General features: G+C 46.5%; 1 protein-coding gene across 4 annotated transcripts in view; it reads right to left on the bottom strand.

Annotated features, from left to right (window-relative positions):
* Positions 1-18,630, bottom strand: part of LOC144719830 (serine/threonine-protein kinase MRCK alpha-like) — an 82,042-nt gene that overhangs the window by 39,090 nt on the left and 24,322 nt on the right. For all 4 annotated transcript variants that reach the window (XM_078596057.1, XM_078596058.1, XM_078596061.1 and 1 more), the window contains exons 2-5: positions 18,375-18,466; positions 16,295-16,378; positions 11,088-11,183; positions 10,102-10,250 (exon numbers count right to left, since the gene is read on the bottom strand). In XM_078596057.1, coding sequence (XP_078452183.1) covers positions 10,102-10,250; positions 11,088-11,183; positions 16,295-16,378; positions 18,375-18,466 — 421 coding nt within the window. The remainder of the gene's footprint in view (positions 1-10,101; positions 10,251-11,087; positions 11,184-16,294; positions 16,379-18,374; positions 18,467-18,630) is intronic.

Genomic DNA, 18,630 nt, shown 5'->3' with positions numbered 1-18,630 from the left:
AGCAATGATGAAGTTGATGTCGTTTTTATCTAGTCCCAGTTGTTTTAATAAAGCTGCTAGTCGGTCGTGGTCGACTGAGTCAAAGGCTTTCTCGTAATCTATGAAGCAGATGTACACTTCTTTCTGATGTTCGTAGCATCGCTGTAGTAGTATCTGTAGACAGAAGATTGCTTCTCTTGTGCCTAGTCCTTTGCTATTCATTAAATCAGGCTATGCCTCCACTAGATTCTCAATAGCTGTGAAGCAATGGTCACATGTTCACAGCAGACCTCATGACACAGACCCCGTGACAACGTTCATGGTCTTCATCACAGTGGGCACGAGAGATCATGCGCGGGCTCCAACATCGCCACGCAGCGATCCTCAGTGCGGAGGCCTCGGTCAGAGGACGTGCAACTGCCCTCCTAACCCCGTCTGGGTCTCCCGCATGTCTGTCTCAAGCCCCCTCCCACCGCCTCATCAAGCCAAACAGCGGCAGAGCAGGGGCTTTGACCTCCCGGAGGTCGTGTGCCTTCCTTTATTCCAGACATACATCTGGCCAATAGGGAACCAAAGGCGGGACCGGACGCTCGGTCCCGTTATGGAAACGCCAGCGCCCCACTCGTGCTCCGTTCATAATTGAGGCACGTGCCCCCCCCCCACCATCTTCTCCCCCCTCCGCAATTTTTTTGCCTTTTGACTTCTTACATTCATAGAGCTCTCACAGTGGGAGGAAAGGAATGCAGCAAACATCTTACAGTGCTCGGAGGTGAAGCATGGCCATTTCCTACGCCCTGCACTGTAAGCACCTGCTTTTCCAATGTCCGTCAACCGCACAAAGCCTGTCGCTTGGCCCTTCGGCACCAGTGAGAGGAGGGCACTTTAAACACGCTTTATAACAATGCAAGTCTTGTCCGAAATGAATGGCGATTTTTTTAAAAATGTAATGGCGAAATAATAAAACAATGTAAGGGCTACGATGGGAGAAGTAAAAAAACACGTCGCCGTCATCTTAGTTACAAAGCAGACACTGCTTTTATAAGACAAATACAAAGACAGGACAATAATTCACACGTCTTGCTTCTAAGTAGAAAAAGTTAAATATGATGTAGCATTGCTGTTAATTGGCAAAGTTTATTGGTAGCACTCAAACCCGGTACTGTATTTAATACGGCGCTTATGTTAATGTCTGTGAAGGTTTGAAGAGCAGAACCCCAAAAATTTCCCAGTAGATTCTACATTAAAGCTATTTTGAATATGCCATCTCAAGGTCTACAGTTGTACCAACTGGAAAGTGCCTTCTAAAGTGGACTTTTCAAAGGCTGCAAACCAAACTACTTCTAATGGACAATCTGACTCACAAAGCCGAAGCTACCCATGTCCCGCAATTTGGTATTTTAACCAAGCCTCTGTGGCAAAGCACATGCTTTGGTTACTGGCTGCATTCACGAATGGTACTCTCATCACTCAAGTGGACTTCTGAAAGATATGACATGATGATGATGACATCTTCTACAACAAGAGTGTGCGCGCCTCAGCACTTACACACCTCAACAAATAAAGACTCAATTAAAGAAGGACCAAAACAATTGTCTAAACGCCAAAACAACCGCGCTGTCATTTGGAACACATTTTCGCTGCGCTTTACATAACAGCGCAATATTTTGACTGCCATCGGCAAGCACGGAGCCCCACAGCAGTGTCAGAGCCATCACGCGTTCACATAAGCTGAGCAGCTACAGGCAAGTGTAACATTCGCTTACTCCTGCACTTAATACCGGCTTGCAATTAAGCCACTGTGGGTAATTCATACAATAAACACTAATCGTCTATGATGGAGCTACGAATATAAGACGATAAAACAAGGTCTTTTAAATCTAGACGCACACGTATTGCTTCGACAATATATACAACAATTCAACAACCGTGCAAATTCAATTGTCATGATTTGAGGGACACGATTCCAATCAACGGTTTATTTTTTATCCGTCTCATCTTCCAAGTCTCGTTTATATTGTCCGTGTTGTATGTTCCATCCTCTACATTCCATTTGCAATTGGCCTCCTACTGCCAAAGTCTTCCATTAAATAAAAATCTCATACATTTTTAATGCGATAAATGTGAAAGGAAAAATAGTGAATTGGGATTTAAAAAACAAGTTCACTTTTTCACTACCAATAATGCAACAACAACAAAAACATCTTTGCGGACTCATCTTCTTGGTTCTTTCGGTAAAGTCACGTAGAAGGGAAGTAATAAAATAATAAAAATAAAACATAATAAAATTATTCTCACGAAGTTTCGACAGACGCTGTCGCCTCGACAGACCTGGTTTTCACCTGAGGATGGCTACTTGCGTTGTGGCCGAAACGTCGTGAGAATAATTTTATTATGTTTTATTTTTATTATTTTATTACTTCCCTTCTACGTGACTTTACCGAAAGAACCACGAAGATGAATCCCTGCAGTCACGAAAGCTTTAAATCGAAATCTTTGCGGACCTCATTCTGTTGGCAAAGGATCATTTTGTCAGTGAACCGCTCCAGCCAATGACACCACAGAAATACTTCCCGTGTCACTTCAGAACGCGTGCGTGAACAAGTTGGTGCTTTCAAGCAAGATTAAATCGAACTCCATTGTGGCTTCTGGTTCCCTTTTGTAAAGCACGAACGCTCTCACAGTTTGACTGACCAACAAGCGTGCACTTCATTATCAGACTTCCGCCGCGCCGTGTTCGGGTGAGATTAGATGGCGCAAGCGACAAAGTATGCCGGATATCGGGGGACAGCGAGACCAGTGCAAGAAGATCGTCCTGCTGCCCCCAACCCCAAGCACGAAGAGTGAAGTCGCAATTTTAGGAACACCATTCAGTTCAAGAGTTATTCGTTTACTCTCGTTCAGTCAGGCTCGTCTGCACTGTCTGTCGTCTTCTTGGCAAAGACCCGTCTTGTTCGTCTAATTTTTCTCAAATCTTTCATTTTGCTCAATTATTGGCCATATTGGGGAAAACATCCATTAAATTAGCATAGATTCAAACTATTCAATTCTCACACCGCTCGCAAATGTAATTATGTATTGTAAGTGTAATAATCGAAATTAACTGATAAAGACAAATACTCCCATCATCTTCTCTTCTCCACCTTTCCTCATTAAACCCATTTCCTTAAAATGTGTTCCCCACTACGGTGTTTAGAGATGCGGTCGGATCAAGATAATATATGAATGCAAACTGTACTGAATTCTTGGCATGAACACAGCGATGATGATAACGATGGCGACACAGTGGAGTTTGGTGACAAACTTCTACTCAACGTCAACCATTCTCAAATTATTACTGGGCAAAAGGCCTGCAAACTTGAGCACAACCATCCATTGCCCCATGTAGCTGCAAAACACATCCCCCTCCCACGTGTACCTTTATTCATCCACTCCATCTCTCTCCTTTGGTGGTCCGTGTGCGCACACTCTCCGGGCTGCCACTTGTTTTGCCCATCCGTGACAATGTCGATCATGATCAATGGATAACTTTCAACAATACCGCAGACTTGGCGGCAGTGCCACCGATTCTTATCAACGTGATCATCTGCATGACCACAGAATATGGTTGTAGACCCACTGCCATGTACCGCCTTGTACACAAATCAAAAGAGAAATCACAGAAAGCACAGTGTGAACAACAAAAATCCATATTCTTGGTTCTTTCGGTAAAGTCACGTAGAAGGGAAATAATAAAATAATAAAAATAACATTCTCACGACGTTTCGATTGCAACACAAGCAATCGTCATCAGGTGTGAAAACTACAGCAAGAAAATGTTCTTGCTGCGCAATCGAAACGTCCTGAGAATTGTAGTTTTATTTTTTATAATTTTATTATTTCCCTTCTACGTGACTTTACCGAAAGAACCAAGAATATTAATCCCTGCAGTCACGAAAGCTTTAAATCGAAACAAAAATTGAGTGCACCAAGCTGCCAGTTAAACCTAAAGCACCACTCCAACACTCCAAACCAGAACGAAACAAATACATTTTAGTGCCGGGTGGAGTGCTCCAAGTCAAATCAGTGCCACTGCAGTGGCGGGGGCAGCTGGCCACTCGATGGATCCATGTGGCTGTACGCTCATGACAAATTACTCTCACTTGGAGGCAGGCACTGCGACAAGTAGACCTGACTATTGCCAGACTAAGATTGCCTTTGCTAAAGCCCATTTAATCCGCACACTCTGCCCTCTACATCATCAATCGCGGAATTGTATTCGCAAAATCTGTATAATCGGCATGGTGGTCATGATGCAAGCCTGTAATCTAGAGGTGGGGTTAGTGGACCAGGAAAATATTTTACTGTCTTGTGTGTGAGACATGACTGGCAGAAGCAAGCGGTGTCTCTTATCCGTGCGAAGCTTAAGTGTCGTTTCCTCATATGGCATCGGCTTTCTCCAGGTACTCCAATTTGCCAAAACACTTGCAGGAGACAATCATCCAAAGTAGGACACTCTTGAAAAATAATTTAGAATTTGTAATGATGTCTTGTTATTTCTGGAAAGCCTCACTAAGTTGAATCTCTTCAGACAGATTCAGCTTGGGATATTTGACCAATTCCTCAGGGAGCATCATTAACTTGCCGAGGCTTTCAGCGAGTAAACAAATGTTTATTTTTTCAATTTTTTAAAGATGGGGTTGCAAGTTAGCAGCCACAAGAGAAACATGTAACAGGAGAGCCCTGCAGCTAACATTAACACGATTCCTCTGCATGGGGCCACAAGAGACATTGGTCAATGCAAAGTGATGCCACTCGGTCAGAGATAATGACACAACTTCCCGACGTGTGCGATACTGGCCTCCTGCCGGGCATCGCACCCCTCCAGGTCAACGCGTGGACAGCGCGATCGCATCCGTCCCAGCGACCCCTGCGTTGCGTGACTGACGGCACATGGGCGTCTCGTTTCACCGCCCGCTGCAAAATGCCACCAGACCGGCTTGCCCGGCCTGGCACTGTATAGGGCGCAGCGGCGCAATTTGGCAAAAGCAGCCACTACTTAAACACAGTAATTCTGTTTCGCCAACTCTCTCTCTCTCAAGGGTTTATGCAGCGGTAGGTTTAACAATAAAGTTGAGAAAATAATGTGGAGCCGAATGAATCTGTTAGGCAATTTCGCAGGTCCTTCACCGCCGTGTTCCTACCCTTCTTTGTGCGTGACCTTCGGCGGCAAATAGGAGCAGCGTCCTTTTAAGGCGAGCGAGTCTTGAAGGCCTGTCACGAGGCTATGCCACGGGTGTCGCACACGACGCTCGGCACATGCAGGCGCTCGTAAACAGTGGCCGATGACGTCAAACAGCCGCTTACATCACACAGCTACTCCGCAGTGTCATTAACGTGAGCAGGGCACCAGATGAAAAGCCGTGCCTCCAAATGTGGGCCCCTGGGCGAGGAGGACCTCGCCTATAAAATGAACACTTAAATTGTGCATTTTGGCACACAAATGAACACGAGGCGTTCATTGTCCAAAAAAGGTATTGAAAGTTTAAAACCATAAAAGGTTATCAGGCTGACATTTTATTTCTATGCGAGACATTTTGTGTATCAGCGTGCTTGTGCTGCAGTTAGGTGAGCGTATGTGGCCGCAGCGGAAGGAAACGGCAAGAAGAGACGAAAACAACAGCTCGTTCGAGCCCCACAAACACCGCCCCCCCCCCGCCCCCGCTTAGTTCATCTTCATAACTGCGGTTACCCTTGCAGAATAAGAAAAACAGGAAAAATGTCACGCTCTACTGTGTAAAGCCACAGAAGAGAGCATGCTCCCTCTAAACCCCACACCACACGCCTGGCCACCACATCACCACCCCCTACGCACCCCTGCTCCCCAACCACGCTCCCCTACCACAATCACCGCGGGGGGGTTCCTTCAATCAATGACTAAACTCACCCCCCCCCCCCACCGGAGACAAACGCTTGCCGAACACGGCTGCTACGGAGCAGCGGGAAACGGCCAAATCCACCGTAGCGAGCGCAAGCTCGAAGGAAGACGGACGGCACACCGGCCTCAAGCAAACCCACCCTGGCCCGTTCCACGGCACACACGGGGAACGGGCGCCGGGACACAACGACACCAAACGACCAGGCTCGCTGGCAGGAATGGCAGGCGTGCATAATGGAAAAAAAAACTGGCGCGTGCTATTTGAATATATTTGTTTACCCAATTACTACGGCATGCAGGGAAAGGGGGTGGGGACTTGGAATTTTAATTTAAAGTGTTTGTTGTCTTGTGAAGAGGTAGGAGTTAGGAATGTGTTAATTTGTTAAGAAGAGAGATGGGATGATGTATATATTAACTCCATTAACTCAAAGATTTGGCATCAAGTTAATAAGTAATGCAACAGAAAAGCTCTTTTTTCTAAATATGTACAGAGGATGTGTGTGTCCTACTGAAGCTTGAAACTTCATTAATTACAAAAAACTATTGAAAAAAATCATAGCTCATGACATCACCAAAGCGCGATAAAATAATTTGTCTGCATCGGCGTTAATGGCTAAATCAATAGAAGTGATATCATAAAGGTGCTATAATGATGACTTGAACTTAAATGTCAAAAAAATTATCATTAACAAAGCTTCACGTTGGACAGTTAATAGCTGGACAGCTGATTTGTGTCTTCATTTTGAGATTTTATTCATAGTTAAGAAACAAAACTATTCTTAGACATCCACTCCTTCCCTTGTTTATTTTAACCATTTTTTAAAAAACATATTTATTCCATTGTCTTGTCCCCGTCTCCGCTGGCTGCCGGGCGCCAGGGTGCCATGGCTTGCCCAGCATTCTTGGGGTCGGCTCACGGGGGAGCCAGCTTTATTTAACCGCGGGTCACGGCAGCTGCAAGGGAGGGGCGACCGCTGTTCTTGACCTTGGGGTGTGTTGTGGCCGCTGCCCCGCTGTAGTGAGCTGCCGCTCTTTGTCGAGCTAAAACGGGCACTCGGTAAAATAAGAAAAAAAAAGCCTAAAAACAACAAGAGCCACCGTTCCTTTGCAGTCCCCTCCCAGCCAGCACGCGAGCGTGGCAATGGCATGCTCTACATGTCGACCTGCGGTTCAGAGACGATTGTCTTTCTTTTCTCAAACTCACGCTGCCTCCATCCTCTCCCTCCTCTGACCCACCCAACCCCACCGAGCGGAAACACAAAACTGACATTGCTGTCAGGAGGAGGGGGAGGCCAGATCTCCACCATCTTGCCCACGCGAAACAGCAGTCTAGCTCGGTCCCCCGCCCTGTACAGTTTGCAGGTTCTGACGACGAAGAACCTGGTATCACACGCACAATCACATTCCCGGCGAGGGACAACAAACAAGGCACCCAGCAGCGACGGCAGAAAGCCTGGCTTAGAGCTAAAAAAAAGTCTCTTCACAAATTATTACGGAGCGAAACGTTGGGACTTTTCATACGTTGAGTTCGTTCATCGGTTATCGCAGAGGGCTGTGCTGGGTCTAACTGTACTCCACTGGACCTCTTGCCACATGGGTGTTTTAGATTGGATTAGGACCCAAACAGATGGACTCCCTTTTATGGAGATTTCTATGCTTGCGGCCCTGCTCACGCCCCACATGGTGCTGGACGGCTGCGACTTAGTCGGATGGGAGATCCACACAAGCTAGAGGCAGCCATAACAACGCAGGGAGCTTCTTCCCCATCCAGCTATGAATGGGAAGCTGGTGCTGCCATGGTGTCCGCTTAGCAACCAAGTGTCCCGCATCTGCATCAAGTAAATGGTTCTCAAATGCACGCATTGTTAACGCCAGATATTTTTTTTTAAGCAACTTATCTTCCACATGTCCGCAGGCCCATATTGTAAGAATAAGACATCCTGAGATTTAATGACTGAGGAATAATACATGACCTGCGCTATCGTTACTTAAATTTTCATTTTTATTACTGTGAGCATTATAGCCTCCTTAAAACCATGGGCTAGTAGTATTGCCATTGTTGCTCCCCATGCAACAGCCGCGCTGTGTTAGTCAATTATAATGGTTCAATCCGCTAGCCAGGGGAATTGAAAGCTATCGGAATTTCCTGCATTTGCCATGAGCTCGAACGTGCGGAAGACTATGGCGTGTAAGCGGCATGGCTGCAAGAGGCAGGGATGCACTGTAAGTGGGAGAAAGCCCTCAGAGGAAGCAAAAGGCAGCCCCCCCAAGCAGCAGAGCTCTCGGAATTTCGAGTGCTCGATACAAAGGGGCAAGAATGATGACCGTGATAACCACATACGTAATTTTTACCTCCCTTCACAATCACCTTCTCAACTCTTCAGAGCCATTTTTATCCTGGCTAAAGGCACGTCTCTAAAGCCATGCAGCGTGGTTAAGGCACTCGGGCTTTGACTACAGCATGTAAGCAAATGTAATTGCACACAATCCCTTTAATTAAGCGTATTATACACCTTAATAGGCACACACTTCATGCGCAGATGCATTAACGAGATGTTTGCAGCTGCGATCGGAGTATGGTCACGTGGGTTTTTGCGAATGCACGTTACAGAACATGTCAGCGCGACCCTTGCGAAAGCAAGGCCGCGTGTGTGACAAGCAGCGTCCAACGCGACGGGTGGAAATGAGAGGACAGCGCAGGCACGTCAGACTTTTGAGGGCATGACAGCAACGATGAATGAAACTGCAGATAATGGGCTCAAACACTTTAACGAGTGGCATGGCATTTCAGGCGCAATTATTAAATAATTATAGCTCTTAGGTGAGAGGTTGTAAAGGGGAGCTCGGTTAAACAAGTGAGCTGTGAAGCCCTCATGGCTGAGTGGAAAAGCGTTTAAAATAGAGACCCGATTTCCTGTGCCGTTACAGGCCACGCACATGTGAATATTTTATGGCGTACAACAGGGAATCCTGCAGCTTCCAGGACGAGCGGGTGCAGCCGACCTTTTCCCCGGCAGCACTTTGCTGTGGCAAACATTTCTCTCCTCTATTTCCTGTAACATTTCTTTTCATCAGGGAAATTTACGGGCTCAAGCACCGACACAATTTTTCAACTGAGACGCAGCCAAACGCAGCGGCGGTGACGGCACAACCCTTATGCCAGGAGGCCGCCGAGCGGCGCTGCGGATGAAGCAGGACGCGGCGTACACGCCGTCTGCCACGCACGAGAGACTGGACACACTGCCACCTTGTGTGGACATGTTCTTTTTGGCATGTAACGTTTCACTCCCCAAGCGATGAGACGATTTATTATAATTTTGGGTCAAGATTCCACTCGCGAATAAATTCGGGGGCAACACCCTATCCCCGTACAGATGACAACAAATGGCGCTCAATCCACTTGCTGCGCTGTCTTCTCTCCTGGCGATGCAGGGCATGGCTCCTCCTCGACGACCGTGAGAAGGGAGTTTCACAACATTTGTGTGATCCACCGACCCTCGCCTCCGCAGTGCTGATTACAGGTGTGCGCTCATCACCGCCGGATAAACATGGAGCCTCGCAAAAATCTCAAACAGCCCATAATATCACCATCGTATCAGCAGCACAAGGGCAAGGAAGCAATAGGCTTCAATTATAGGAAATATTTTTGATTACGCCCAACTGAGTCAGCTTAGGTGGGTGATGGAAGAGGCAGGGCCCATGCCAAGTTAGCCACTTTGTTTACCACACAGCGACAATGCATCTGAGGCGTTGAACCCCTTTTAAATACAGCTAATATTTACATTTGACACACACACCTTTCAAAAACAATCAATCAATCGATCTTCGGCTGGGGCAGCCCTGCAGCTGCTGCCCGCCACATGCAGTGCGTGCCGACCTGGCCACTGCCCGCCTTCCCACCCCGCCCACTTTTAGTTCCCGTTACAGAACACTGGGACCATGGATTTTTAAGATCAACGCATGCCCTCTGGTTTTCGGTTTGGCTTTGAAAGAAAAACGTTAAGGTAAATGTTGTCATGAGGACCCAAACCATCGTTTGCCATCGACAAGTGGTACACCTCGCCAGGCATTCGCCCGCCCAGAGAGAAAGCCTGCCCCCACCCAAGGAGGCTGTTGCCATGTCCCTGACCCATCGCCACGAACCCAGGCACTCCCAACGGAACCCGTGCATGTCCGAGCGTGTCCCGTAGGTGCGTGCGTGCGCTCACCTGTGTACGTATTTCAGCTCGTGAATGGAGTGAATGGCGAGCACCATCTCTGCAACGTAGAATTTTGCCATTTCCTCTGGTAAACGATCCTCAAACTTGCTGAGCAGCGTGAGCAGGTCCCCGCCCACGTAGTAATCCATAACCAGGTACTGCCGGAGGTAGGCACGTGCACACGGGCACGCGCACATGACGGAGGAAAATGTTACACACATTGCAATGTATCACACGCAAGAGCATGCATGTGCAAGGCAAGACTTTAGGCTGGTGCCTTGCATGCTCATTTTCGACAAAAGATAACATTTCATGAATAAAGAGCACCTGGATTTTTTTTCCCGTATGTGTGCCTGGTTATGTACCAGTTTATCCATCTACTGAGTCACACTATGTCATTTATAATCTTCGGATTACATAAGGTCACCAAATGTAACATTTGTGATGAAAATGTGCTGGTTGCCAGATATCAGCTGTGCCATGCATGTCACCTAACCTTTCACCTCAACTCCACAGTCATGCCAAGCTGCTTTAAGCAACAAGACCAACCGCACTGCACAATAACCAATTATCTATACCCCTCTGTGGATAGCCCTGAGCCACAGGCATCCTACATTACAATGTTTGGGCAAGGAATGTACCCCAAGAACACCCATGTAAACGAAGAGATCGGATGCAAAGGTCCAGACAAGTGGATTCACATGACAACTTGCTGGACAGCAACCTCGGGACCACCTCGCTGCCTAGCGGGCTTTGTCGTGTCTCCAATATATGTAATCCACTGACTCTTGCTTCCGAATCGTTGCATTACAGGCACCAAACTCGATGCATTGAAAATTAATAGCACAACAAAACAATCCGATTTGAACACAAATGCAACCATGTAAACATTTCACAGAGCATGGTGACAATCACGATCATAAAACTAAATCCTTCGGCTTGGCTTTATAGACGCACACGTAGTAGGTGACTGCATACAGGAGGTGTTGACCCACCAGATAGTTCTCATCCTGGAAGGCGTAGTGCAGGGTAGTTATCCACTGGCTGTCCCCTCGCACCAGGACGTCCCGCTCTTCCCGAAAGCACGCCGTCTGCACACACAACAAGTGCACAGCGTCACGCACTGCGCTCCCCAACCACTGCTAAACCCGGCAATGACAATGTGCACCAACAGCGAAATGACGGCGAGAGCAGCAGACGTGAGCCACGCCAGTGAGTTAGTCCATCCCCAACGTAAATAATGCCACGTAATCATCCAGAAAAGGCCCACCGAGTCTTCAGGACTCTTTTTTCAGGATGGCCCTAAACATTGGGATGTTTGGCCAATTCCATTATTAAGCGTTTGTTGAGCCGAGGAATGTTGCCGAGCCATTTGAATCGCCTGTAAGGTGTGCAGTTGCATATACTACGCGTGTAAAGGTATAAGCTGTAGCAAAAAGTAAAGGGATTTCACAAATAAAAGGGTTTTTTACACAAAGACCAGGCTTAACGTTTCCAGCTGTGTACTGTGTGTAATAAGCTTTTTATAGTGGCAACATTTTGACATCTAATTGGAATGCACTCGGCACGTGCAGGGAACTTACAAGAGGAATGATGAATGGGCACTGTTAATGTTCACATCTCCCTTGCAAAAGATTATGAATAGCATTTCTAGAAACTGGACATACGAACCCAATAGGCTAATTTTAACATAACGTTTAACAAAGTGTATGAAAGTGTAACACTGTTAGGGTTCGTAGTAGCCGCAGCGTATGTTTATGTCAATTTTAATTGTTGTCGGGTAACTTGAGTCATAGTATTTTTTGAAGAAGGGGGGGGGGGTGGGTAGGGGGAGTCGGCCAGAACACCAAAATGTCCCTTTCCTCTTGGGGACAAACAAAACTTCGGCATATTTTGCCTTGTTCCGATGGCAGCCCTATATGTTAGAGGCGGTGCTCGCAAGTCTCGTGACAGCGTCTCCTAGTCACGCAGAGCACAGCCTAGTGTGGGAACGAGCAGCCACAACTGCACAACGCTCGACGGATGCCCCCCCCCCCCAACAAGCAGCGGAAGGCAGGGCCCTGTGTGGGTGCCGAGCCACAAACCAAGGCTGAAGGGTTCAGCCGAGGTCATTCATCGATGGGTCACAACCGTCGCAAAATTACACCAGTCCCGGGGCTGTCTGGCACGTTGATGAAAACGCAAAGCTTGTTAGCGAAACATCGGGTGTCTGATGGACAACGCAAACTATTTGCAGCAGGAAATGCCACAGCGTGACAGCCTGCGGTTTGTTGAGTGCATTTCTTCTGCTCAAATAGTGCGGCACCGCAGTTGCATGAAGGAAGCTATTAGGATCAAGCGATCTTATCCCACTGTCGTACAACAAAATAATTAGGACACTGCAAGCATACATTTTGGATTATTTAACTAATGAGCTGAAATTTGAAACACGAATCCAGGCCCAATGCCAGGTAATTTTTGCACTTATTTACACTGCTCCTAAGACTCATTTCCACAGATTGCTGAGATAGCTGTAAAGTACATAGGAAATGCAACAATTAATACATCTTCCTACCATTAATTACACCCAAAAGTTCAAGCCCCTAATAATCCTTCCAGGGTCAATAAAAGAGTACGACTTCGAAGACAGTCAATCGTGGCTCTATAATGCTTGAAACTAAACTGACAGTATGAAACTTATGGGTCCTTTTCGTGACTAGCGGTATGTGGGTTCGATGGCCCAGGAACCGTCCAAGGTAGTTCCACGCGGGCTGGGATCTTGCTCCAATGTTGCATGAGCTCCATGACTTTGTGAGCAAATCACCTGCTGCTCTGTCCCAAGCCCTTCCTATCCTCCGAAGCCGCAAGCAAATGATAATAAAAACGGGTGTTTAAAAAATAATTACCTACTTGGAGACTTGTATTAGGTTAGGCTACCGCAACCTAGTAAAAATATATTTTGTAGTTCCTTGTCACAGTTTTTTGTGTTTCAAGAAAAACACGGCCCTGCAGTTGACATAAGTGAAGAGACGTCCACTTGCCGAACGGTGATTCCGTGACATCATATAACTGTTTCAGAGGGTGATCCAGGTGAAAACGTCGGGCGCTCCCGTACAAAAGGAAGCCAGCGGGCCTGCCATCCGAGTTTGGTCACCCTCATAAAGCTGCAGTGGGAATTTCGGCCGAGCCCAGTTCACAAGCCAAAACAGCTTTCTTTCCAGTGGCCGTGGTAACGCATCAAGAGAAGAAATTGGCTCCTCGGTACAAGACTTGTGAGATTCTCACAACTGGCGCAGGACCGCAAAGCTAGCAAGACGAGCACGGCCCGATGCTCGTTTGAACAGGGCAACTTTACAGATACTACGCTGTATTTGTGCGGAGCTGTGGCATTTTTTGTGGCCATTACTGTAAGCGCATAATTCAAGCGGCCGGCGCAGAGTTTACGGAGCCCGTGTTTAGGCGACCGCAACTGAGGCGAGAAGGCAACACCCACGCTCCTCCGGGCGGTCGCTGAAAGACAGTGTCCATGGTATTGCGCCTTTCCGGACATGCACCGTTGAGGCTGTACGCGGGTGGCACCACACGAGCATGTGGGTCGATCAAGCGCACACCTATGCGTGCTGTAGCCTCACGTGTTGCCACTCCCCACCGGCATGCACAGGGAACCAGGTCCGAAGCCAGAGCTCCGTGACAAGGGTAGGCAAATGGGTTGATCGCCATTTAAAATGAACGATTTCTTACACCGGCTGACTTGCGTATTTCACTTGAAGATTTGGAGTGAAATGAAGCATGGCTCGAAGATGCAATTAGCCATGACCGTGCACCAAAAATCGGGCGCAAATAAGCACATGAAACAAATTCTTTTAGCTGAATTGGCAACTTCCCGCTGTTAAAATCAAGATGTAAAATTACTGTTAACGACTGGTAACATGAACGTTATGGGCATTCTTTCAAGCACGGACAAATGAGAAAATACTTATTTCTAGCCACACCGAGCAGCAGCACGTATTCACAGCATTTGCGACTCTACCACTGCCTGTTAGAAAACAAATACTCCATGCGTTACACAGATTAAATCGAGCAGTATAACAAACAATATTGTTGTCATCTGCACTATCCCAAACCCAGCCGCTTAAATGCTATTTTCTCAATGTCCTAGAAGTGGCCTCCGCTCTGATCAAGCTCATCTCATCTGCTCAGACACAATTCTCCCTTGTTTGCTGGACACATGGAACACCTCATTGTTCATTGCGATGCAATCTGACCATCGAGGGGAGGGGGGGGGGAAACACCCACCCACCAAAAGAGTAGAGCATAAACCATCCACGGTGTAATTAGGTTTTCGCGTGATCAGTGTGATCTTCGTCTCTCACCATCTCACACTTTCTTTAGGCAACGCTTGCGCACAATGCCAAGCACACACGCCGGCAGTGTTTTAAGGGGCCGATTTGGGAAACGTCTCTGTGTGGGAGCGGCGGTGCGTGGGGGCAGCTGTGCATTGGTGGGGAGGCCCCGAGTGGGGAGCAACCGTAAAGCGAGATGGCAGAAGGAGTCTCTGGGCCCATGCAGTGTCCTGGGTGCAGGAGGTCAGGCGCAGGCTTTTGCCGAACCAGACTTATTTACTGCGCCGTAAATCGGGTGACAGAAAGGTTAGAGAATGGAGTTTTATTTGAGCTGCAAAAAAATACTCCAACAATCGTTGACCGTGTACACAGAATCCCAGGAGGTAATGAGGTCATTTAAGAAAAAGATTAGATGAAGTTATACATAGTACATAGCTGTTTTGTTACTGTAGAATGGACCATATGTTTTTAGTGATCTCTGGGCCCATTTTTTTTGGTGCTCTGTAGTTAGTGCATGCTGCATGAGATACCCGTGCCCTCATTACATCCAAACACTGCCAGAAAAGGGAGTGGTGCGCCCATCGGCACATCCAAACGCAACGCTTTTGCTCTATCGTCAGAGGCAGCACTTCTGAGTGAGCGATAAGCCCCTCGCTCGGCAAGTCAGCCTGCCCGCGTGCGTGCCGTGTTCGACTCAGCAATGCCATTGCCAAGAGCAATGTGCCATGGAGGGCTGTTGCACAGAGGGCTATGTACTGAACTAAATCAACCAATAGAACGCCAGCCCTGGAAAAACACGGGTGCAGTGGCACGCACGCCAATGGGCACACGGTCAGTTACTGCCATTTACTCTATGTCAACAGGCGTATATTTTTCCAATGTCTGAAGATTGTCATAAAAGCAACAAAATTACCAATTTTTTTTTTTCCGATTGACATTCTTTTATAGAATGTATTTTAATTTGAGAGGCTGAAAGTTTTTCCTTTAAAACAATATTAATTAAAACATTCAACTGATTGCACAAATACACTCAGTAACATGGGGCAAGAATAATTTTTTAGTGGGAGTACAAAAAAAACATACGGTACTGTATATACATTTTCTTATTGTGTTTATTTTCATTTAAAATGTATACTCTTGCGGCTTAGTGCTGCAATTCTCATTTCCACTGTGGACCTGGCATCTCTCCATGCTGCAGTTTTATCAGAAGAGCTAACAGAACCCATGATGTATGCGCACAGGGACCAGTTGTACTGCCTGCCCCCTGCGTTTATAATCAGTCAAAATGATTACGCGCACGATCATGTTTTAAAAATACACCGAGCATCCACAGCAGACGAGTGTGTGGTTGAAGGTCCGATATTAATTTCTGTTTTACTACGCACACCTGACTTGTTAAAGTGTACCCTTGACTACACGCATTATGATATTATTACAAAACAGTTTTGGGAACTAATAGCAGAGCCTATCACACAGCACCCCAAACGAAAGTCATGAAATCCTTTGCTGCTTGCCTTAACGTAATGCACGGATGTTGGCAATTTACATTACAAGGCTCAACTTATTCTGTGAAAAAAATAACCACTGGAGTGGCTTAAACAAAGCCAAAGGAAAAAACAATGAACTAAACTGGAGTGGGCTGCAGAGTTATTTTATTGTTTTGAAAAGGAAAGTATAATACTTAATGAAAGAAAATTTAAACAAAATAATTTTACCTCGCCTCAATTCACTGAAAATTCTGAGACGACTCAGGATCACATGGAATTTCACCCCATTAGATCAGGTCCGTAAATTCTTGTAAGAGAGTGCAGGGCAGGCACATAACATGAAAATTGTTTTGAGGGTGTTTGCAAATACGCATAACCTCAAGGCACACGAACCTCCGCTCGCTTCAGCATCTCCCACTTGTTTAAGATCTTCATTGCGAACACCTTCTCTGAGCTCTTCAGCTTGACTACGGCCACCTGCAGGGCAGCAGAAACACAGCAGGGCAGTAGCGATCAAGCGTAGCAGCAGCGATCAAGTGGGAAGCTACTCACCACCAATGCATATTCTCACACGACACACGCCTGCCTACACAGAAACCCAAGTCTTCAACCTCTGCAAAAGGCAAAGTGCAACCTGGTCATCGTCGTCACCCCGGTTATGACCTATCCACTTCTGGATGAAGCCACCACAAGCTGGTGCTATCTCTCGTTGTCCTGCGATGTACAATCCTACATACACCCGGACACGAGCCGTTCTTTTCTGGTCCAGGAACAGGTGACGTGTACACACACTTGCCACAAAGTGTATGCGGGGCAACCATTACCAGCCCCTTTATTTGCTCATTTATCACAGAAAAGTGCCGTCCAGTGATGGAAACTTGAGAAGCAGGGAAAGATCACCAATGGCAATGTCAAAACATTGGCGGGCGATCCTGGTTCGTGCAATGGGATCATCTCGGAAGAACCACTGCAATCTCTCACTGCTTCGGTATAGACCACAAATACCTCAATCTGGAGTCATGCCTCCCTTTAAAACGCGCCAATCTCTGTCCAGTGTAAAATCTTCAATTGCCCAGGGCTACTGTACCCATATCCCTGAAGTTAGGACAGCACCCTCTCCTGGAATGGCGTGCACATTCCTGTTCACCGCTGGTCCCGACACGTCACCCATTTTGTATTCTCAGAGCCGATTACGATCAAATGCGGCACAGCCGTCGATTCTGGGACAGATTTCTGTGAGTGTTCCGAGAGCTGGGGGCTGAGCCCCACTGCCACCTCGACTGTTATTACTGGCAGGTACTTGCAAGTGTTACTTGTGCATTCATTTTATGGACCGTTCAACAATGGTCCTTTTGTGCAAACAGAAATTTTTACTTTTTATTTCTAAAGCGGTAATTTGTCAAAATCGGTTTCGCTCACAAATCCTTTTATGGTTCACACAAGAGAGAAAGGAAGTAAAATATATAGGTAAAACTACAAAAGGCATTCCTTGCGGTGTGAGATATTTCAATTGATGCAAGTTGGACATTATTGACAGCTTAACAATCTCGGACGTCTGGCAACACAATTGTGCAAATGAGCCGGTTCCACCACAACACACATACGTGCAGCTTATCAGACAATCTACCCGTGGGGTGGAATGCTGACTTCTCAAAACAGACTTCAATCGTGTGGTCTGAATTTACAGTAATAAATACGGTCCTTGACGGTCCTCTTACTGCCAATGAGAACGAGCGCAGCAGGGCCACTATTACCAGGGAAAGAGCCCGATGGCAGATAGCGACACCTGGCACAGCTGGTCTACTTGTTACTTTTTTCCCTGCCATGCTTTCCTTCTGCTTTGCACCCCCATTTAAAATAAATAATTGACATGTCTACCAGGTGTAAATGTAGATCTGTTGTGGAAGAAAATTGTCCATTAATTTTATTTTAAGTGCCGTGCCGCTATTTCAAATATTTTCATAAGCCACCCTTTGTCTGGCTCTGCGCAATGGCATTTTAAGGCGAGTGAACTCATAATTGCCAAGTACTTTGGCAAAATTGCAAACACATGAGCTGCAGAAGTGACCTTCCTCACCGGCCTTGCTTCATTGCTACAGTGGTATCACCATTATATCATCATTCATTTTTAAAAATTCATAATACCGTTGCACCCAAAGAAGAAACATTTGACAAGGAGATTACTAACCAAAAGATCGCCTCTTAATTTCAATAAGTTGGAAACGTTTTGGAATGATGTTTTTCTCTTGTTTTTTCCTGTGAGGTTTGGAATTCGCCATTTTGCAGCACCTAAAAACTTGAAGCCAAGTCACAATTCTGATATTTATAATAAAGCTGCAGATTTAATAATATAATTAGTTGGTATTAATTTACACCAATTTAATGCTGCCCAATATACCCATAGAAGAGACTCGGAGAGGCCTGGCAGCTGTCAATACTGGGCAACTTGATTAAACTTCCACGAACGACTCACCTCCCCAAAGGCACCTCTGCCGATGACTTTGAGCATCTCAAAGTCTTCCCGATGCAACCTCATCTCTTTGACGCGGGTTGTGAACGGCTTGGCTGTGGAGTGACAAAGAAAAGAGAAAAACAAAGACAATCTTAGACAAGAGAAAAATACACGTTGATTTGTAAGCCACAGCCAAGGAATAAACCATGCTGTAAATCAGCCACTGCCGGGAAAAGTGTGTCGAGAGCAAATTTAATTGACGGACGAGGCTGGGTAA

The sequence above is a fragment of the Lampetra planeri genome, chromosome 7 (assembly GCF_965212315.1).
Source record: "Lampetra planeri chromosome 7, kcLamPlan1.2.h2, whole genome shotgun sequence".
NCBI lineage: Eukaryota > Metazoa > Chordata > Hyperoartia > Petromyzontiformes > Petromyzontidae > Lampetra > Lampetra planeri.
This window is presented reverse-complemented; position numbering and strand designations above follow the sequence as displayed.